The sequence below is a fragment of the Polyodon spathula genome, chromosome 21 (genome assembly GCF_017654505.1).
Source record: "Polyodon spathula isolate WHYD16114869_AA chromosome 21, ASM1765450v1, whole genome shotgun sequence".
Taxonomy (NCBI): domain Eukaryota; kingdom Metazoa; phylum Chordata; class Actinopteri; order Acipenseriformes; family Polyodontidae; genus Polyodon; species Polyodon spathula.
The window spans coordinates 28,845,930-28,868,148 of NC_054554.1; the positions used below are offsets into that span (position 1 = coordinate 28,845,930).

A 22,219-nucleotide genomic window follows, 5' to 3' on the forward strand; every position below is an offset into this window, starting at 1 on the left:
GAGAGAGATTTCATATACAATTATTTTAAATGCAGCAAGTTCCTGTAGATAACTAAGCCTGATACGATTACAAGAACGCATCTTTGTTTGTTTGTTTGTTTAATTAAGCAGTTGTTAGGCTGAAATGCGTTGCCGCTGGCTCTGGAGCGAACCCTGCTGGACAAGGGGGGCAAACTAGGGACGCGTTTGGTAAATCAGTGTCCAGTACAATGGATTGGCTTGGCGATAGTTCTTCCTGGATAGTCCGTGTTATTTAAACTGGCAGGAATAAGACCGTATCTGTTAACTTCTGTCTTGCTACCTGTCTTTGCGTTTGTACAATAAAACACAGCGATAAGAAGACGACTAAAAAGCGATCCAATCGTCTCCAGCAGGCGAGGGGTTAATCGAGGTGCGGCGACAGAAGGAAACTCTCGTGTGGGTTTGAGCTCTCGCGAGGTTTCATTGGGCTGTGAACATGGCGGACGCGGAAGGAGAGACTCTGGAGTCCTGGCTCAGTGAGTAAACAGCAAAATAATACAAGTGACAACGCCGGTCCCTTTAAACATTTCCAGAGGGTGCCACCGTGCACGGAGGTGGTGCCCTAAACTGCTGTCTCTGAGAGAGACACCTTGCTGCCTGCACTGTTTATAACCGGCTTTCGCTTCATAAACACCAAACCTAACTGTGTTCCTAGTAGTCTTAGCCCGAAACACTGTACTGTGAATGCCCGATGTCTTTGATGAAGCCTGCTCAATTGTAAACTTATGAAATGGGTTATACAAACTGTCCAGCATGCCCCATTCATAGACGTGCATGTCAAGTATTTGTTTAAAATCACGCCATTCATGTGCACTTCTGTTGCCACGTAGAATAGATTTGCATTTTGTACCGAAGTAAGGTTTTTTTTTTGTTAATTTTTGTGCTGTCAGTACTGCAGAACAGACGTCGTTATTCGGGTGTTGAGTACAGTTATCTATGTGTGTACGAGCCTTCAGAAGAGGCACCCTACACTGAGCAAGACAGGTGCTGCTTGTGAAATAGGATTTCATTTTCTCCAATGTATTAAGGAGTCAATCCATTTCTAAACGCGAGTCATGCTCAACTGACCATCCTACCCGGGATTAAAGATGAAACAAAATATACCGAGACTCAAAAGAAACGCATCACTATTATAACATTTATTTTCGAAAAAAATTAAGGTATACAAATGATGGACATTGACGAAATATTTTTGGTTTCTTCATCCTTGCCCGTGCCACCATGCTTGAGTGACTGTGACCGAAGCATTTAATCACCTGGTTAGCGAGGCAGTTCATTGGACGCTGGATATGGAGTGATTTCAGATGTTGAATTGTAAGCTTGAATAAAAGCAATAAAGAAAATCACAAAAAAAAAAAAAAAAACAATATGCCACAATTTCAGCCAGCAGTTTCAAACCTGTCAGGACGGTATAACCAGACAGACTCTGTCAATGACAGGACACGAACTGGGAGACCAAGAGTCATTACACCTGTCCAAGATCGACAAATTATTCTGCAGCATCTTCGTCATGTCAGTTGTTAATCAGCACAATAAAAAGTCACTGCACCTGCTCTAAAACAGACTTTGTCGTTTTTCGATCACATCTAGTGAATTTTATCCAAATATCAGTGATAAGTTTCTTTTGATGCTCAGATATAAGTGAAGTTTTTGTTTTCTTTACCCCCCAGATAAAGCCACTAACCCCTCCAACAGACAGGAGGACTGGGAGTACATTATAGGATTCTGTGATCAAATCAATAAAGAATTAGAAGGGTATGTATGCTGGAACTGTTGTGGATGTGCTGGGTTTACTGTAGACACAAAGAGATCTTTGTTTCTGAGTGGAGAGATGCATGCTTCACTTTTTATTTTTAAATTGAAGGTAGAGCTCAAAATCCAGCATTTTTTATGACAATAAAAACTCACATAAACCCAATTATATACAGTAGATAACCTAGACCATGCTTGATCAACAAAGAGAAACCGTACCCCTTTCTTGCACAGAGATGCCCGGAGAATAAGCATAAAACTGATTTTTGTTTCAAAGCAAAACTGAGTCTGCAAGGAAGATGGTGTGGCTCGTCACAACATGTCACTTTTATATATTTCTTTCTTTCTTTTTTTTTTTTGTTTTTTTGCAGTCCACAGATAGCGGTGAGGTTGGTGGCTCATAAAATCCAGTCCCCACAAGAATGGGAGGCAGTTCAGGCATTGACAGTAAGTAAGCCATGTCCCATACTAAGCACTGGCACATGGCTGTGCTGTAGTGTATTGGTACCTGGGTTATTGGTGCTGTAGTGTATTGGTACCTGGGTTATTGGTGCTGTAGTGTATTGGTACCTGGGTTATTGGTGCTGTAGTGTATTGGTACCTGGGTTATTGGTGCTGTAGTGTATTGGTACCTGGGTTATTGGTGCTGTAGTGTATTGGTACCTGGGTTATTGGTGCTGTAGTGTATTGGTACCTGGGTTATTAGCACCTTGTTTTTGGTGTGTTTCACCATCACTTTTTGTACAAGGAGCTCATAGGTCCACATCAGAAACAACTGGGAGTATCAGCTGAAAAGCTGCTGGTTACATTTTAAAATCCCTCTATTTTACAGAGTGGTGTGTATGTGTGTATATATAATTATATATGAATATGATTCTCAATTAAACAGCCCCATCTGTCTGATCAACCTCCACTGACCTCCTCCTTTCACATTGCATGTGTGAAATCTAATTGCATACGTAACCAATTGAGACACAATGTTGGGAGCGGACAATGGGAGCTGTGTTGGCTCTCCGAAGATGATCCACAATGATGAAGTGACTCTGCCTGATCTTGATCTGCTGTTAGCAGAGGGGCTCTGAATATTTATTTCTAGTTATGTACGGTTTATGAATTCATATCTATTATCACTTTAACGTTATTAAAATATTTAATGCAATGTAGGTTGTTATTAATGATCTTGTTCTGGTTAATAGAAAATGCATGCATTGAAAAGAAAAGGGTCTTACTAAAATAAGTGTCATTATTACAATAAGGCACTTTAGCAAACAAAATGTTGATGAGATTTGGTGTGTCGCTCCCGAGTATGAGAAGAAGCCAGTACACAGAGTTACCACAAGGGGGTGCAGGGGGACACCACCGATTTATATTTGAGCATGCACTGCTTTCTGTTCAGTTTCATATACTGGTGTATACATCCACATCGTATTTAATCGAATCCCAGTGCAATTTTTTTTGGATTTGTGATCAGTTAAAATACATTTACTGTTCTTCCTGTAAAAATATAATTGCAGTGCTAATATTGTTTGTGTTGAATAATTGTGAAAGTGTTGCATTTCAGGTGTTGGAAGCTTGCATGAAGAACTGTGGAAGAAGATTCCATAACGAAGTTGGAAAATTTCGATTTTTAAATGAATTAATCAAAGTAGTCTCGCCCAAAGTAAGTCTGCAGGCGGTTTTGTTTTAGTTGCTGTTACACTGTTGGAGGAATAAATTGCAGAAGGAAAAAAAAAACAACCAAGAACTATCAGATTACTGTGCCCCTCCTAAACTGAGTAATCAGCCCTTTCTCTTGACTGTATACATGATAGAGCAATAAAGCAAGCTAGGAAATTATCTTTCAGCTGTAAACTGTTGTCACAGCAGCCCTGTGCCGAGGGTGACCATGTGACTCCAGATTCACTTACACGGTTTGGCACAGCTTAGTCCTGCATCTCTTAAAAGATAGAAATGGGTAACAGCTACCTGAATGCATTGGATTGTGAGGTTAAAAAGGACTGTCCTGGTGAAACTGGAGCCCCATAGCCACCCTACCCGTGTAAGTGCTTTGTCCTTTCTGCTCTCGTTTCAGTACCTTGGTGACAGGGTGTCGGAGAAGGTGAAGAGGAAAGTCGTTGAAATGCTGTACAGCTGGGCAGTGGCCCTGCCGGACGAAGCCAAAATTAACGAGGCCTATCAGATGCTGAAGAGGCAAGGTATGAGCTTCTCGTTCACTCCTTCGTTCCTGTCCCTCAGCAAGCGCAGGGATGGGAGTAAGACTCCTGTTGCATAGTAGCTGCACCCATTTCAGGTTTTAATACATGCTTGCTTAGCCACAATATGCAGGTAACAAGCTCGGGCGTGTCTTATTAAATTGAAACCTGGAATGTATCAAACCGCTTTGCAATGGGAGTCTTATTTCTGTCCCTGTAGTGGTCTCTGGATACCTATACCAACCCCAAGCTTACAGTAATAAAGGCATGGGAAGACATTTTAAATGTGTTTTACTGTAAAAAAAAAAAAAAAAAATAAAATAAAATAAAAACTCTTAACAAGCACAACTGGTTGATCAGCACACATGCTACTGACAGTGTATAATACGATACATTCTAAAGTGTATTTTACAGCCAGGCTGTCTTCATTTTATTATGTAATATTGGTGTTAAATGTTTAGACACTAATTGCATGTCTGTCCTTCCAGGTATTGTATCCTGTGATCCAGAGATACCTGTAGATCAGACTCTCCTTCCATCACCCCCGACACGCCCCAAAAACCCAGTGTTCGAGGATGAAGAAAAGAGTAAGGTGGGGTCTGCCAGGACAATGCAACAAGGAGACCTTGAGAAGACTTCTCTTTCAGATATTTCCATACATTTTCTTTTTTGCACAATAACTTACACAAAATAAGAGGGTGTATTAACTTTATGGTGCAATATCCAAAACTTACTATGTCTTTTTTTACACGCTGTTTCTGTACCCCACATCTCATGGTGCAGGGTATAAAAAAAGATATTGATTGGTGGTAAATATATATTTCGGCTACTTTCATTCACAAAAGTGTAGCGCTAAAATCAGTATCCTGTAAATCCTGTTCAATATGATGAACTATTTCCACAGCACTGTGTTCTCTTCCCACTAAACATGATGGAAAGGTGCAGCTTCAGAGAGCAGATTGTCAGATGAAGGAGGTGGTGATGTTGCTTCTGTAAAGATTCTGATTCCTGAGTCCTCCAGGTGTTTAGTTGCTGTTTTGAGTGAGGTGTCTGCTGCCTGCTGTCATTGCAGCTGCTGGCTGAGCTGCTGAAAAGCAAAAACCCAGAGGATCTGCAGGAGGCTAACAGGCTCATTAAGAACATGGTGAAAGAGGTAAGAGAGTGCCGTGGGGTGGACTGTAACACTGCGCAAGAACACAGCAACATGGAGCAAAATCTACTGGTGCAGGAACTGGAGCTACGCTGTAAACATCTGCTGCATTTCTTTAAATACGTGTACCTGGAGCAAAATGAATGTGATCAGGAAGGTAACTTTGATGTTAATGCATGGCGCTCCAGCTCCACAATCACAGCGCTGTGTGCATGTTACAGTAAGCATTATTAAATGGTGATAAGGAGACAGCGGAGGTTCTGCAGGCGCTCTCACTGCAGCGTGTGCTTCTCCGTCCTCTCTGCAGGACGAAGCCCGGATGCAGAAGGTAACGAAACGCGTGAACGCACTGGAGGAGGTCAATAACAACGTGAAGCTCCTCAATGAAATGCTGACCCACTTCAACAGAGAGGAGTCTTCAGAAGCAGACCGAGAGCTTATAAAGGCAGGTGTCATTCTGAAGGCTGCAAGGCTATGAAGGGGCACAAATCTGCTGGCATAGAAGTGTTTTATTTTCTAAGTTTAAATGAGCTTCTGCTGTTGATCTCCTACCAAGTGACCATGCAACATTATCAACTCTGATGTTTATGTCGAAGATTATACATTTAACTAACCATGCATATATATGTGTGTATATATATATATATATATATATATATATATATATATATATATATATATATATATATATATATATATATATATATATGCATTATGTATTCCAGGAGCTGTACGAACGCTGTGACAAGATGAGACGTAATGTATTCAAATTAGCCACGGAGACGGAGGACAACGACAACAGTTTAGGTAAAGCTGCGGCTGTCTTGGAATTGCCAGCCACATCGCCGCCGCTCTTCGCCTGCACGTTATTGAACGCTGGGTTTCTGCTTTGTTTTGTAGGTGACATCCTCCAAGCAAGCGATGATCTGTCACGTGGAATAAATTCCTACAAGAAGATTGTTGAAGGACAGGCTGTCAATGGAGAGACTGACCTTCCTGGATCAGCAAATACGGACAGTAAATTCGGTTCGTCACAGTTATTTGCAGTACGAGATGTAAATTATATTTGTTTCGCTTTAATTTTTATTCATGTGATTTTGTGTTTATTTGTTTTGGCCGTCTGAGTATTGTTGTATTAATACATTTGATGTACAAAAAATATTTCCAAATTTCAATAGTAAATAAATTTGTTTAGTTCATGTGTGCTATAATTTAGAAGGGTCCTTCCCTAATATTTGAATGTCATTTTTATTTATGTATTTATTTATTTATTTATTTTTTTACATGCAAGTCAGATAATAACAAAGCCACAGTGTTTATTGAATTGTTATACAGGTGTAGCACGCCTTGTTTTTCAAGCTTACATTTTGTTTGTTTTATATATAAAAATATCACACAAGTCAATGGAAGGTTTTGTGTTGTCCTCTCTTCTCCAGGCAGTAAGGGTAGCAGAAACACAGAGACCCTGATTGACCTGGATGAGCTCGACATTCCCAGCCCACCCTTTTCAGAGCCAGCTCCGCCTCCTGCACCCGCTCCAGCCCTAGTCCCAGCAAATCCGCTGCTGGCCCCAGCGATCCCAGTCCTACCCCCTCCCCCTCACCTGCAGGCTTCCTCTCGGAGCCGATCCTCCAGTCAGACCAAGAACACAGCCCCCCAGGCCAGCGGCGCCCTCTCCCTGCTGGACGAGGAACTGCTCTCTCTGGGTAACTGCCTGCTCTCCAGTACTGCGCTGTACACCTTTAAGTGCTTCATTGTGTTACAAGTACAGGGTATTTTAATGCTTGCCTGCCTTCCTTTGCAGGGTTAAATGATCCAGTACCCACTTTGACTAATGGAAAGGAGGGTACACTTAACAGACAGTGGACCACACTACAGGTAACACTGCAAGCATCCACAGACTTAGCCCTTTTTTTTCCAGTGTCTTTTTTTGTTTGACTAAAATTTTAAAAAGCCCCTGGTGGGGTATTGGAACCCCCAGGGCGAGTGTAATTATTATTATTCTTCAAGTATTGTAATGTACTAGATAGACTTTTTGATTTTCTCGTTCCATCTCCCAGGCCTCCGACAGCGGGTTAGACTTCTTTAACAGCAAGCCTCTGTCTGCTGGGCCGATGTTCCCTGCAGCCCCTGTGTCCCGCATTGCTCCTTGTAGTTACCCGGCCGCTCCCTCCCTGCCCAAGTCCGGTCCGGCCCCGTTCCTGTTCCCAGGGGCTGGGCTGCAGGCAGCACCTCACTCCGGGAATCAAGCCTTGCAGGATCTCAGCATGCTGGACCTGGGGGAGCCAGTGGGGTAAATCACTCTTTCCCAGTCTGATCAGTTTGCAGGGTAAACTGTCAATTTGAAGTGTCGAGTAGTTTGATTGTATGTTACTAATGCAGGGATGTGCATACTGGAGGTTGTGGGAGGGGAGGGGGAGACCACACAGTTTAATGTTACAAAATGATTAAAAATGAAATTGCTTGTTGCATGTATTGTTCTTATAATTGATAAGTGGTTTTCTGGTGCAAATGTGTCTCTTTTTGAAGTAAACCCTCCCTATGTCTTTACTTATTCGAGCAGAAGAGGAAATGGCTTCCCAGTTGTTTGTCCAGTTCAGCTAACACCGAGGCTTCATGATTTTTGCTTTGTTTTGTATCTTCTCATTAAGGCTGCCTGCCCAGTTGAAACCGGAGCCCATGTTCTGTCTGGGAGCTTCCTCCAATGCTGCTTCCACGTCTGTCTTGGGGTTCCCCGGTCCACCCGCCACCACGGCCTCCCTTCCTGCTGCATGCATGGGCACCCCTGTCTCCCACGCCATGGTCCAGGCCATTGCTTCCTCATCGGCCCCCGGCAGCCCCCTCTTCCGCTCCCCTTCCCCCCTCCACCCGACGCTCCAGGGGAGCCCTGCAAGGGGGCCCGATGCTTCACTTGCCAGTGTTCACGTGAAGCTGGACTCCATCAAACCCAGTGAGTCCCAGAGACCCTCCCTCTGCTTGTACCAAGGCTGGGAAAGCTCTGAAACTTTAAACATTGAACAAAAGTAAAAATCCTGAACGGCATAGTATTTTACTGATCACTAAACCAAATATGTCCTGTTTGTTTTAAGAGGGTCTTGCATTGATAGACGTATGTGTGTTTTTCCAAAAGCTTCATCATTTTATAGCGCCCTGCCGCACACTGTAATTAAACGCTGCATGTATAATATAGAGATGACCTTAAACACTAAATCAAGTGTAGGTTTTCATTGGAAATGTGTGTGCTAATTTAACATTGAACGAATGCAGGTTGTTATTTTTGCTAACGCTGCTGCTGCTTATCTCTGTCCTCCTCCTCCTCCTCCTCCTATCCCTACCCCAGGCAAGGTCCTGCCTGTTACAGCCTATGATAAGAATGGGGTTCGGGTGCTGATGCACTTCTCTTCAGAGTGCCCCCCAGGTAGACCGGATGTGCTGGTGATTGTGGTGTCGATGCTGAACACAGCCCCCCTCCCCGTCCAGAACGTAGTCCTGCAGGCTGCAGTGCCCAAGGTGAGAGTCGGCTTCTTTGTATTATGTGGTGATCGTGTCCCTCAGTCTATCACTCTGTCACGTTCACGGTGAACACGGTAACAGCCTCCATTTGCTTTTTGCATCTCCATTCCTCCGATTTCAGATTGCATTAGACTGTAATCCAATAATTTTATACAGCTATTTTTTTTACCTTTCAGGTACTATGCCACTATGAGGCCCCTCTGTATTTGCATGCTCTTGTTATTATTGTCTGACAAGTTTAAGCCGTTCATATCTGAATGAGGAGAACTTTATTTGTAGCAGTGCGCGCTGCTGTAGATTGACACAGTTTGATAAAAATATGCTTGATGTGGCAGTGAAAAAAACAAAACCCGGTACTATGTTTGCTGTGCAAAACAGTAAACAGAGACAGTGTTAAATATTTGGAACAGCTGATTTCTCTGTGGTTGACTGCTTGCCATAGGATTAAATGCATCTTGATATGAGCAACTTTTAATGCTCTTATTTTCTTTGGTGTCGACCAAAAGCATTAGCGTGCAGCAGCTGCTGCTGCCAAACACATGACAGACTTTCAGATCGACCGGCGTTTATCCAAACAAACTGTTTAAATTCCACTGCCGACTCCTGCAAGCCTTTGGAAAAAGGATACAGGTCAAATGGATGTCAATCGTTTCCTCCTGGTCAAAGACATTCACTTGTTTCAATGTTTTGACAAACCACAACAGCTAATTGCTGTGTAATTCAGTCTGCAAAGTAAGCCTTTGGGCATGTCTTTGTTACGCAGCTTGCTTTCTTTATTTTAGCTTTTATGGGACTATTGTCTGTCCTGTTGCACTTTGCCAGGGTTTGATCTGCACACGCTGACCTTGTCCATGCATCAGGCTCCTGTCTATCCGTTGACATCTTTCTTCTTCTTCATTAGGATCAATGTGTAAGGCAGTTCAGAGTTGCACATTTTGAATAGTCTCTTTCTTTGTTTCTTTGTCTCCCTGACTCAAGTCGATGAAGGTCAAACTGCAGCCCCCATCGGAAACAGAACTGGCTCCTTTCAACCCCATCCTGCCCCCAGCCACCATCACACAGGTCATGCTGCTAGCAAACCCAATGAAGGTAGGTGACCAGTCCTGACCAGTTACCTTCACTGAGTATATGGATGTTCACAAAGCATCTATCATCTTGTTATGGCACTACTTGCAGAAACGGTTAGAAGGTGCAGCATAACCGTATCAAGCGATGAAAAAAAGTCAGCAGGATGCCCCCCAATTAAATCTGGTATATTTAACCCTTTTCCCTTCTTGGTTTCACACAGGAAAAGGTGAGACTGCGGTACAAGCTGACGTTTACACTGGGTGACCAGGTCTGTACAGAGGCCGGAGAAGTGGATCAGTTTCCACCGGCCGAAAAATGGGGTTATCTATAGCACTGGCACTGAAGGACGGGACCCCCCAGACACAGTAATGGATGGGACTTTGTCGACTTCAGATAGCTGAGACAGAATCAATGCATTCATTAATGTTTTTCCTTAGAAGGCAAGTGCTATTACTGCTACAAAATCCACTGTGTATCCTCTACTTGTGTTTTCATTTGATTTATTTAAATTCAATTTGTTTTTTTTTTTTTAAAACTCTGTTCCCCTAAACTCTTAGCCCTTGGCTTCACATGTAGAAAGGCTGGATTTGCAAGACAGGTTCCATTAATGGGAGACCCCACTGAACTGTTAAATCCCAGAGTGTGTGTAAGGGTGAGGGGAGAAAATGGTTTTAAAAGAGCCTATCTGCAACTGCGAAAGAAATCCCCCCGGAGACGCGGAGACCGCTGAAGAGGAACGTACTGCTTGGCTCCTGCCGAGTGGCAGGATAGCATGTGATACATTGCACAGGGTGCCAAAAAAGTATTTAATAAACTTCATTTTTTTATTTTTTCAAAATAATGCTGGGTAGGAATTGAAGTACAGCAATTGCTGCTGTACAGTAACTGTCAGTCTTGTGTAGAGATGGTGCTGTGACTGATTGGGGACTGTACGTTCAGAGGATCTGTCTGCAAGAGGTTCTTGTAAACCAGATATGAAGTCACGGGGCAGATGCATCTCTTAAGAGCTGCTGCTGTTAGCAAAATTAGCTACACTTAACATGTGAAAGTTGCTGTCTATTTAAAATGTATTTACATTCCTTCCTGTTTAAGGATAAGCAGGTCCATTTACTTTGTCTGGGATCAAGGTTAGGTATCTTTAGTGTTTAAGAGAATCAGAGGGGTTAGTATCAGTGAAGTGTTCATCTACAGCCTTGGAAACAAATGGAAGAAGCACCCCTACAGTCATTTCCAAGCACCAATATCAGGCAAATAGAAAGCTTTTTGAACTCATAATGAAGTGGCAAATGTATTTAAAAGCACTAGGACTTAAGAATTGCCTGGAATTGTATAGGCTGGTTATTTTGTCAAACAGGGTCAGTAATAGTCTTCTTGCTGTTGCATATCAAATATGAATTTTTTTTCTTTTTTTTTTTTAAAAGCAGCAGCTTAATGGAGATTGAGACACACACACACACTGTTAAGGTGTGGGGCTCTTCACTGTTGTCTGACATTCAGTTCAAATCCAACTTCTTTCAAAAAAATTGCAGTTAATAATAAAATGGAGTATATGCTTTGAATACATGGCCTTACATTTGCTTAGCCTGTACCACAATGTATACGTAACACTGTTTAATTTTAACTTAAATGTACCTCAGTTGTTTGCTGCTAGTTCTGTAACATTAGCACACACCTCTAATAGCACACACTGTTAAGGTGTGGGGCTCTTCACTGTTGTCTGACATTCAGTTCAAATCCAACTTCTTTCAAAAAAATTGCAGTTAATAATAAAATGGAGTATATGCTTTGAATACATGGCCTTACATTTGCTTAGCCTGTACCACAATGTATACGTAACACTGTTTAATTTTAACTTAAATGTACCTCAGTTGTTTGCTGCTAGTTCTGTAACATTAGCATTTTGCTTTTATAAATAGCGTTTAATGCTTTACAGAGAGGGACTGTGGCGTTTGACGGAAGAGTATGGGGGGGGGTTTCATGAAAGCACGTGTTTGCTGCTATGCTGTGTTTTGCTGGTGCTGCACTCTACCCCCCCCCAGCGTTTTTATTTCTTGCACTGTTATAAGAGCCCTTTGTCTGTCAGCACTGTGACATGTTTAATGGAAGAAGCTGAAATGCTGTTCTGTGTAACATATTTATTGTCTTTTGGAGATGCTTAACTTGTGAGGTGCAGTATGACAGAAAGCTAACAAAACTGTACAAATTTAAACGTTCTTAGTTGTTCCACTGCATGAAGAATTAAAGTGTCTTCATTTTAAAAACAACTATGTGAATGTTATGGTGGTTCTTTTCTGAACCTGATCCATGCCTAGATTAACTAAAACAATGATGGCAGCGCCATAGTAAAGTACAGCAATGACTCCACCATTAATTGAGGCTCCAGGTATGTACTGCACTGTGGAGAGCAAATTAATCTGTGACCACCACCCTTGCCAAGCTGGGAAAAAACGACCTTGAGGCAACACGGGGAAGACAAATACCTGAGTTGCCATTGAAGCAGGACTGCCAGTAATGCCAAACAGGTATGCAAGCACACACACAGCTAGACCCGTGCCATTCATGTATTTCTGCTAGAGAAAACAAGGAAATGTTTCTGCAAACAATAGTAACTTTATTACTAAAGACATAAAAGGTATCCTGAAAAGATGCGGCTGGGTTTTATATACAGGTCTTACAAAATGTAGAAAAGTCTGTCTGTGTTTATAAGGAGTCCACTGTCCCCTCCTTTACGATGGCTGCAGCCAGGTTCCGTGCCAAAGCAAGGCGGAGAAGCTCTACTTTGGTGGTTTCTATATCTTCCTCCTGTGGAGGAACAGGTACATTTAAATCACAGAAATCTCACACTTTCACCACATATAGTAGATACTGCTTATTAGCAACTCTCGGTTCCCAGCCATAAGATGTATAGTACAGTTGAAGAATCAGCGCACTGAAATGCAAGTCTTGGTTCATTACAGTGTTAAAAATAAACACGGAAAACCTCAGAACAAACAACTGTTTATACTATCCTACACCGATGTGTAAAACAAAGTCTACACATAGCAGTACAACAACGTACTATCAATATCTTTAAACAGTAAACACTCTTGCTATACAGGACTTGCATTTCATACAGAAGCATCTTTTTAAAAGAAGTAGTTGTCCAATATTAGTTTTTTTATGATTCTCCACCCCCAGCTGTAAATCGCTCTCAATATTGCCTGCAGCTTCGTAGCCACTTTCAAAATGCTGGATGCAACAGATTTTGAGATGTCAAACATTTTCAGCACCAGGTTCACTTAGAGCCTCCACAATCTAAACTTTATCGGCTGTTGTCTACAGATAAATTGTAACATTGATGAGATGGGCTTTGTATCAGAAAACTGAAAGTCGGAAATCACATGACGGGTAATTATATAAATATATAACATATAAACAATGGGGACTGATCCGATTCAATACAAGGCTGGTAAAACGTGACTGACGTGTATCTGGGTCACGGATATCAGAGTGCTGACTGTACACAGGTCCTCTAATTAGTCTTACCTGAACAGTACGTTTGTCACTGGGCTCAGTCTCGCCCGACATCAGCTCCTCCAGGCAGTGCATCAGCTCGTACGTTTGATCGGCTGAAAATATCACCTTAACAAAACAAAAAACTAAAATATTTTAAACAGCTCTGTTTACATCCTAAAAACACTATGCATGCAAAACCCTTAATGAAAAGCAGCAGTGTACACTTCAGCTAATGCATTTAGGACTGGTTTCATATTTCCAGATTAGTGCTAATCTTGGACTCCCTAATGTTAATTTAGGTAAAGCAATCTAAGACGAGTGCTAATTGAGGTCAGTGAAACCAACTGCAATGTCTTTACACCTTCAGAACATCAAAACTATACAAAAAGCTTAGACCTGCAAACACACAGGCATGTCATGTTTGATAGTCATAACCTTGGTACAAGACGATCACATATTTGAATGATCTCCTAAATTCTCGATCGTGCAGATACGGACCTGTTTCTGCTCCAGCAGGGGCAGTGCGTCAGTAAGGAGGGTCATCCAGAAGCTACGGGGGGCAATTCTGGCCGTCATGAGCGAGAGCAGCAGCTTGGCAGCCTCGGCGAACCTCTTCTCTCCGTACAGCTTGTGGAACTCGCGGTACTTCCCTGGAAACACGCAACACAGGAACGCAACAACAAACAGGGATGAATGAGATCAGATCTTTTTGTTTTCTCTCTAGAAAGAAATACAGTTTGTATTTATCCTTTAAACACACACACACAAATGATTTGAAAAGCAACAGAGATGCAGACAGATACAGTAGTTATGACTACGGGGGTAACTGTAGCCCGAACCCTCCCTGTTTAGAAGCTGCTGTATTTGTTAGTAGTGGGGAATATGAAAAAGAAACACGTACCTAAAAAGGTGAGCCGGTCGCTGAGCAGCATGGCAGGCCCCAGATTGTCGATGAGGTCCAGGTCAGAGAAGGTGCCCCGAGCACAATAATCCTGCAGAAACCTGGAGAGGCAGGACGGGGATCAATTAATGAGAGCAGGCAAGGACAAAATCAACGGAGAAAAACAGCCTGCATTGTGGTAGGGGATTGGTTGTCATGAAGGGGTTCTGACTAAGCCTCCATGTGCAGGGAAGGGGAGGTGGGTGACAAACCTGTCGGAGATGAGGGTGGCGAAGGCAGCGTCTTTAGCTCGGATGCTCCAGGACAGCGCCGAGCCCAGACGGTTGTTTCGCACGGCTTTCTTCGCCATGATCTTACAGATGCTGCGCACTGCAGAAACAGAACCGGGTTAGGGAATTACCCTCAGGAATTACCTTTTTACGACTAGAACACCCCACCAGTTTTCTAGATACACATCAATAGTTTATCTATTAAAGAGACGCAAAAACAAACAGAAAAAAAACACAATACCCTAATGGTAGAGCAAGGACAAATCTTTGGATATTAAATGACTGTGTCACAGAGATAAAAGGGAAGAAGAGAATATTTTAACATAAAAATCAACAATGTTTGTCAGGCACTAATGTACCTAATGGTACAGTGTGATCCCCTATTGCCTCGGACAGCAATGCTGCATAAACCCTGCCTCACCTTGCAATGCTGTATAAACCCTGCCTTACCTTGCTCTGCCAGCTGCCTCTGCTCACAGATCCGAAGCACCTTGAGGGCTTTGCGCTCTGTGTCCAGGGGAACCCTCTCGATTTGCAGCTCCAGGTATATCCTCCCAAACTCCGGGCAGTGATCAAAGTAATCCACTGCCAGCTGCCACAGGCTGACACACACACAGGCGTCAGGACAGAGACGCACAGTACACAGCACACGCTTATTCTTAATAATTACTGTGTAAATAAGAGCCATTGAGCCATATTCACAAAGCATTTACCACCACCAGAAAATACGTTTGTTTAGATCTCAGGGAGCATGGTTAAGATTGGGGAGGGGGTGGGACACAAATAGAAAAATACACCATAGTAAGGTTGGCAGGGGTTAGGTTTAAGGTTTGATAGACTGAATTTTCAATGTTTTCCTAATCTTTCCTGAAAATACCCCTTTGTTTATGGTTAAACGCAAGTAATATAAAAACAAATGCAATATAAAAAGGGAGTAATTACAGTATCTTTTTTACATTATTAAATTTAAGAAGTCGTGTCATTACAGAATAGGGGAAACAAGGACCAATTGATTTTATTTTTTATTTTATTTTTTTTTTAATTTGGAACAGGCAATTATTTGTCTCATTTTCTCTACAATTTGATAAGCCCAATTACAGTTTATTTCAACCCGGCTCACCGCTGCCACCCCCACGCTGACTCGGGAGGGACAAAGACGGACACACGTGTCCTCCAAAACGTGTGCTGTCAGCCGACCGCTTCTTTTCACTCTGCAGGCCTGCCATGCAGTCACCTCAGGGCTACAGCACTGGACCATGCAGCTCTGGGCAGATTACAGGCAGGCCTGCAGATTCCCAGCCAGACGGGTGCTGCTTGGCCAACTGTGTGCCGCCCCCTGGGAGCTACTTTACCGGATGCACCACTCAGGAACCCCTGGACCAATTTAATTTTGATCAGATTTCTTATTAAAAGAAATGCGGTGCTTTTTATTAAATGCACTGCAGGTCGGAGTATAGCAACATGAGTACAGAAGCACAGCTTCCAAGAACGGGTGCCTTACCTGTGGTGTGTAAACAGTCCTGACGCATATTCCAAGAGGAGGAACTCTCTCAGATTGGAGCCAAAGCTGGGAAAGAGACATCACAGGAATTACATCTCGTGAAAGAACAGAAGCAGCAGCTAAGCCAGCCCAGGACCTGCCTGTGTAAATATAAATGCATACTCACTGAAGGTTGTGGGACTGTAGGAGTTTGCAGTGGTCCAGCAGGTCTGTCAAATGGGCTACAAACCACCAGTTACTGAGAGCAATGCTGTTGGAAGAGATGACTACGGATGAGACATGACAGTTTAACTGACAGGTAACAGACACCAGTGTAAAACCGAACCCGGTGCACTGCATGCTGAACACATACACTTGTTCTGGTTGTGCATCGCATACAAGCTAAGGCACGCACTGCTGCCGACAGGCACACTGGTTGGATCGCTCACCTGCAGTCCTTGATGACCTGGTGAATGTCAAACTCGAAGGCAACCAGTAGGATGCTGTCCAGCGGCTCAGGGTCACTCCGGTTATCCAGGAACAAATCCATGCTGGACTGAAAAGCCAATGAGATGCCTGGATTTTATTAATCTAAACAGAGGTGGATCTTAACATCAGCACCCTGACTCTTCCCACTGTATTTTCTGGTATGCTGAACGTACCTTTTATCAAGGGCTTTTGATGCCATGGTAACTATACTCATTTATTTCTATTTAAATAGATTAAATGTGCTTGTGGTGTCATTCACCACATATTTAATGATCTATGTATATATTTAGACAGGAAGTAGCAGCGTTCTGAAAAATATAGCGTTACACGTCCCCGCTTTTCTCTTCCGTACCACATCACGGACTGTTCTTGCTGTGTTACCTGTTTGACAATGGGAACAATAATCCTGGCACTGTCAGGGCACTAGAGCGGACATTTACAAAACAGCTTTGAAACAGACTTCAAAAGGTAGAAGTGTAAAAAGTTGTCAGGATGTTAACAACGAAAAGAACAATGACAGGCAAGTTATTTACATAGCTGTAGCAGGACGTGTAACGCTATATTTTTCGGAACCCCGCTTTCTTTAACCCCTCCGATTCACTGCAGCGACTCTTGGAATTCAATACTCAGGGTGTGGCTGGGGTATCAGTACCTGTGCGTAGTAGTGGAGCTCTGTGGGTTTCACAGAGGGGTGTGTGTACAGAAGTCTGCTCACAAGGAAGTGGTACCAAGTGGAAAGCTGCTCCTTCTGGTTCAGCAGAGTCTCTTCATGACCTAGAAGAATCTAGAGCAGAAGAAAAAATAAAACAATAACATATAAATACGTGTGTATTATTTTTCTACTCGACCTACAGCGTGAGTGAGCGTGTGCACACGCAGCTGTATTTGCTTGAGCACGCAAGCCACGTGCACGAAGGTTGTGTCTAAAAAAAGCTGATAACGTGGGCGCTAACAATGGCAGCAATTATAACCCCAAGGAGATTAATGTTTTAGAACAACTTGTTAAGTTCCTGATTAATTGCCTTAACTGGTTTAATGGTGTTCAGAGGTTTACATGAAAAAGCTGGGTAAAGCTCTTCATAAAGCCCATTATAAACCTAACTGTGTTTTGTTCAAATGTCCCCACATGCTGCAAAGACTTTTAAAGCATTATGCAGTGGACCCACGATGGAAATGGGTTAAACGTTCTATTGATTACTCAAATATTCTCTTGCAAACCCCTTGCTAGTTCATACAGTATAACGTTTGCAAGATGATATTGCAATAATTGAGGGGTGTCCTGAAAAAAAAAACAACCTCACACAACTTCAATTAAAATCATCGAAAATATATACCATCAAAATCTGTTTTCTGGAAACTAGGAAGAAAAAGACATTGGTTGAAAAAAACGTATCCACAAACAGTTCAGTTGTTGTTTTTTTCTTATTGTTTTACTTAGGAATAGAAACCAGTTTAGTAAAGTGTTTAAATTAATTCTACATTAAGAAAATGTTATTACGAATTAATCATTTAGCAGGCTTTTATCCAAAGCGACAAACAGAGGCAAGGAGGTGAACTATGCATCAGGGTAACCTAAGGATAGAACCAGCAACCGCCTGGTAACAAGCCCCTTTCTTTAACCACTGGACCACCAAGTCTCATTAATTTCTAAACATTTCTCAAGTGCCTGCGAGCTGCACAATGAAGCCAGTGTTGCGGGTGCTGTTTGCTGTTCTGCTCACCTTGCAGATTGTCTCCAGGTTGGAGTTGGAGCTGAACGACCCGTCCTGCAAGTGCAGCTCACACTCCTCGTGCCAGTGTCTCCACTTCAAATCAAACTCCGTCAGCGTCTGACTGCCAGCCGGCTGAAGAGACAGCAGGGTTAGAAACATTTGAAAATTGAAAAAAAAAAAAAAAAAAAAAAGATCCCAGTTTTCTTTTTAATCATTTGGAAATCAAAGGGGGGGGGGGTAGGTAAATCTGGAATTTCTCAGAACTGGTATGCATTATAAAACAAAATCAACCACAAATTCCAAATGATAAAAATAAATTAAAAAATGGAAGTCCTCCAACGTTGTACATACATTGAAGACTGGCATTTTCTTCATGAGGCTGTCCAGGGTTTTGAACATGCTTCTGGCTGCTGGCTGCTGGCTTGCCTGCTTGGCCAGCATTTGCCTGGCCTCATCCATCCGTCCCTGCAGCACGTAGCAAATCACCTGCAGCAACAAGACAGCGACGGGCACAGTCAGGGCAAGAGAGAGAGAGGGATCGAAGCAAGACCGGAGCAGCAAGCACAGTCACAGCGTGGAACAGGAGAGGGGCCAAAGAAACAGAGCGAGGAGGACAGACCAAGAGAGAGAGGGGAGCGAGACATGGAACACAACATTGGGGGGGGGGGGCAAGGAGAAAGACTGAGAGGGGAGAGAGAGGACAGGACGTGGGTTTAAAGACAGGAGAGAAATAGAAAGCAGCGTGACAGGCATTCAGGTCGGAGTGGTATCTAGACAAGAGAAGACTCTTGACATCTGGGGGCAGGCAGAGCCAGACAGAGGGATGTTGGAGCTCACCACGTCCCAGTACTTGTGGTGCCTCGCTGGGCTGTCGCTCTGCAGGACCTCCTGAGCCTTCTCATCCACATCAGCTTTGTGCAGCCGGACCCAGTCCAAGAGATGCAGCAGGAGAGAGCCCGCTGAGAACCAGGAAACACGGTTAATACTGCAGCATTTTCCACAACCCTTCAAGGAATGACGCACAGTTCCATGGGTGAAGTATTCAACCTGAGAAATGTAGTAATACCTAAAGCAGATGCTGTTTGTTTGTTTTTTTAAGTTGTTTTTTTTTTCAGCTAGCTATAGCCTTCGCCTGTGCAGGCTTATAGAAAAATAAAGACACAGACTACTAGAAGACTAATCATTCTAGCAGAAAATTCTTAGCAAAATCAATTTCTGCTACATCTGTTACTACAGTACTGTGAAATTAAATATCCACCAAATCCACTTTATTTTTTAACTTAAAAACATCAGTTAAAGCCAGTGTTCTGTATTTGCAAGTTCTGTGGTAGCTGCTTTAGTGTCCTTACCTGGGACTGCTTCAATGAAGAGGACCTCACACAGATTCCAAATCAGCTCCACAGCCAGCAGAATCGAAACCTGACAAAATATTCACAAAGTCAGCACCTGGCACGAATCCACGAAGAGCCTCTCAACCAGGAACATCCAAGCTGTCACCATTAACAAGACATAGCTTCTTCTAATAGTTACAAAACCATGTCATCTATCAGGGTACATTTCAACGTCAACAATCTGTCAATACAAAACAAACAAAATGCAGACATTTGTTTCCAACGCAGGTAAATGTAGTAAAGGAACGCTCTCGTATGCAGAAGGCCGACTCATTACATTTATAGGAATTAGGCGTTTCCACTATATTGCAATCCTGTGCTCCGATATGGTCAGAGGGAACACAATTATAAATCACACAGCTAAACTGATAAAGATTCCTTACCTGGCTGCAGCATTGTGCTGACAAGGCAGCGTCACGTGTAGAAACTGAGGAGAAAAAACAAATACGACTTTACAAACTGGTTCCCAGCCATTTGTCAGCCAGAAGTTCAATTAACCATACAATTAGCAGATTCTATTCTGCAATGCATATCCTGTTTCAAACCTGCAACTTCTTGTAGTTCCTCCATGCATGCTCTTATCACCGATCTGTAGTTCTTACTGACACTGACAAACCTGCAGAAAAGGGGGGAATGCAAACTTAAATAACGGCTCCAGCAGAAATACATGCATCAGACAGTGAGGACTGACACCTCCTCCCCTACATAACCACATTACAGTAAGAGCCTGCCCTAAACCTACCTGCATGAATCCTATTCAGCTCCCCTATCTATGGCAGCGTTTAAATTGAATCCTAGTGCATTATCTCAGCCCCCCCGCCGCCTCCATCCTCACAGCCGCACAACCCTGACAAAATGCCCTTATCCCATCCCTATAAGATCAGCGCTTCCCAGAGGCTGAAACTCACTGCGGTCTCTTCGTTTTGCTGGACGTCTCCTCCTTGCTCTGCTGCAGCCCCACAAAGATGTGATGGGATTCGTTGAAGAGTTTGCGCAGAATCGGTGAGTAAATATCCTCGTCCTTCCTGACCACGTGAATTAAAGGGCAGCCTGCTTCACCGGAGCCTGAAGAAAGCACACAGGCAAGGGAAGAAGTGGGCACCCACAAAACCCTGGGCCAGCTGAAACTGCATAAGCTTCTCTGTCCTCGGTAGTGATTAAGATATTATCAGCTGATCTCATAGATACCGATTAGCACTAGTGTTGGACTCACTTAAAGAAACGTTAGGCAATACAAGATTAGCATTAATAAGGGTAGGTGAATCCACCCAGGGGTATAAAGTAATTCAGATTCCAGTTTCCGGAAGTCATCACCACTGGTGCTTCTTGCTGAACGGTCAGCATCACTGTGGTATTTCCAGAACTGGTAGCAATGCTGCTGCAGACGGAGCGGTTTACTTTGTTTAAATCGTTGCTCACCTGTCCCCTTGTGCTGCGTCTCATACAGCAGGATATCTCCACGACCCCACACAAACCCCATGTGCCTCTGACTGGAATCCACCCCAGGGATCACCTGCAGCAATTACACAAGAAACACCCAGAAATCACGGCAAGCACTCGGGTTTGAAGATGCACTGCAGGGTACGTTAAACCAGCCTGCCTGTGCATAACAGGTACAAACTTCAACAGCTCCGCAGACCCTGACGAGACTATCTGCTATGGGCCATCAATACTGCTCTGGCACACACTGCCTGGTACCAATTCACTTTGCATTGCGAACTGCAGAGTTTCATACAGGGCGGGGCGGTCAATTCCAATTCTTCAAAGAAACTGGAATTGATATTTTAGAGTCCTGAGAACTGGTGGGATTGTTCAACTGCTTTCATTTGAAGCCAGTTTAATTGACTAACAAACAGCGACTTCGGTTTAAGTAATGTGTTGCCACTGTGAGAAGCGCATTTTAACAGAATACTGCGAATTGCAATTGTGATCCTTGATGTGTTTGAATTGATTAAAGGGGTCCTGTGGTAAGCGAGTCTGTAGCTGCTGATTCATGGTTCACCACGTAGTGTAGCTTTGGATAAAAGCGTCTGCTAAATGAATAATTAAAATTGGAATTGATTTAAAAAGGAATTGGAATTGAAAAACAGTAACTGACCCTAACCCTGGTCTATCAACATTAATAAACGAATAAGAACTGCAGTGGGTAAAATAAATCCAAAATGCTTGCACTGATGTTATGATTTAAAAAGTAAATAAAAATAACACACAGTTAAAGACTATGTTATATCACGGTCTCGTTCCTTGTACAGAAGGTTATGCGAGCACAGCAATGTAAAAAGGTAATGACACATTCAATAGCATGTGTTAACTTAAAAACATAATTGAACATGTCCAGTAAGAAAACTGACAACACCGGAGGAAAATTCAATTTCAAACCGGCATGCCTGTGACACGGACACGGTGCCAGAGACGTGCTGTGAAGGCATGGTAACATGCACGCTGCTGAAAATGATGAATACAAAATACATACGGTAATAGCGGGCTCCACGTCTACTTCCTCCATTTCAGTAAAACAATTTAAAAAAATGAACCTTTACTGTGCAGAAAGTTACCGCTTAAAAATAATAACACTCATTTGCACAGCACTGCCCTCACACAGTGCAGCAAAAGGACCCTGCGCCCACCCGGGTAGAGGGAGGGTGTCTCCACAATGCCTGAAAGAACATGCCGGTTGTTTGTATTTGGTACAGGGTTGTTTTCACGTGAAGTGGGGGAAGACTCCTGTTGAATAGCAGTTATACCCGTTCCAGTTTTTAATATGTGCGCGATTAACCCCAGTATAC

The 22,219-nt window shown here is 43.0% G+C and overlaps 2 protein-coding genes across 4 annotated transcripts; one reads left to right on the top strand and one right to left on the bottom strand.

The window, feature by feature from the left end:
* Nucleotides 1–359: 359 nt before the first annotated feature.
* LOC121296435 (ADP-ribosylation factor-binding protein GGA3-like) lies at nt 360–11,442 on the top strand. Of its 3 annotated transcripts, XR_005947063.1 has the most exons (18): nt 360–497; nt 1,692–1,776; nt 2,145–2,220; nt 3,335–3,433; nt 3,845–3,968; nt 4,454–4,557; nt 5,038–5,118; nt 5,423–5,560; nt 5,841–5,922; nt 6,016–6,141; nt 6,552–6,821; nt 6,920–6,993; nt 7,176–7,408; nt 7,767–8,065; nt 8,456–8,625; nt 9,607–9,717; nt 9,917–11,160; nt 11,392–11,442. XR_005947063.1 is itself a non-coding variant. In XM_041222006.1 (17 exons), the coding sequence occupies exons 1-17, from the start codon at nt 458–460 to the stop codon at nt 10,025–10,027; spliced, it is 2,223 nt and encodes a 740-aa protein (XP_041077940.1). In that variant the 5' UTR covers nt 360–457; the 3' UTR covers nt 10,028–11,442. The 3 variants fall into 3 exon arrangements, 1 of the variants encoding a protein (XP_041077940.1); XM_041222006.1 differs by having other exon boundaries at nt 9,917–11,442; XR_005947064.1 differs by lacking the exon at nt 3,335–3,433 and having other exon boundaries at nt 362–497.
* Nucleotides 11,443–12,256: 814 nt separating this feature from the next.
* Nucleotides 12,257–22,057, bottom strand: nup85 (nucleoporin 85). The gene is made up of 19 exons (XM_041222009.1): nt 21,907–22,057; nt 20,853–20,946; nt 20,342–20,498; nt 19,979–20,049; nt 19,817–19,860; nt 19,392–19,461; nt 18,880–19,001; nt 18,394–18,528; nt 18,052–18,174; nt 16,983–17,114; nt 16,291–16,397; nt 16,029–16,112; nt 15,863–15,928; nt 14,812–14,963; nt 14,344–14,461; nt 14,093–14,193; nt 13,690–13,841; nt 13,222–13,317; nt 12,257–12,498 (listed from the first exon to the last, which is right to left on the bottom strand). The coding sequence occupies exons 1-19, from the start codon at nt 21,937–21,939 to the stop codon at nt 12,397–12,399; spliced, it is 1,959 nt and encodes a 652-aa protein (XP_041077943.1). The 5' UTR covers nt 21,940–22,057; the 3' UTR covers nt 12,257–12,396.
* Between the last annotated feature and the right edge of the window lie 162 nt (nt 22,058–22,219).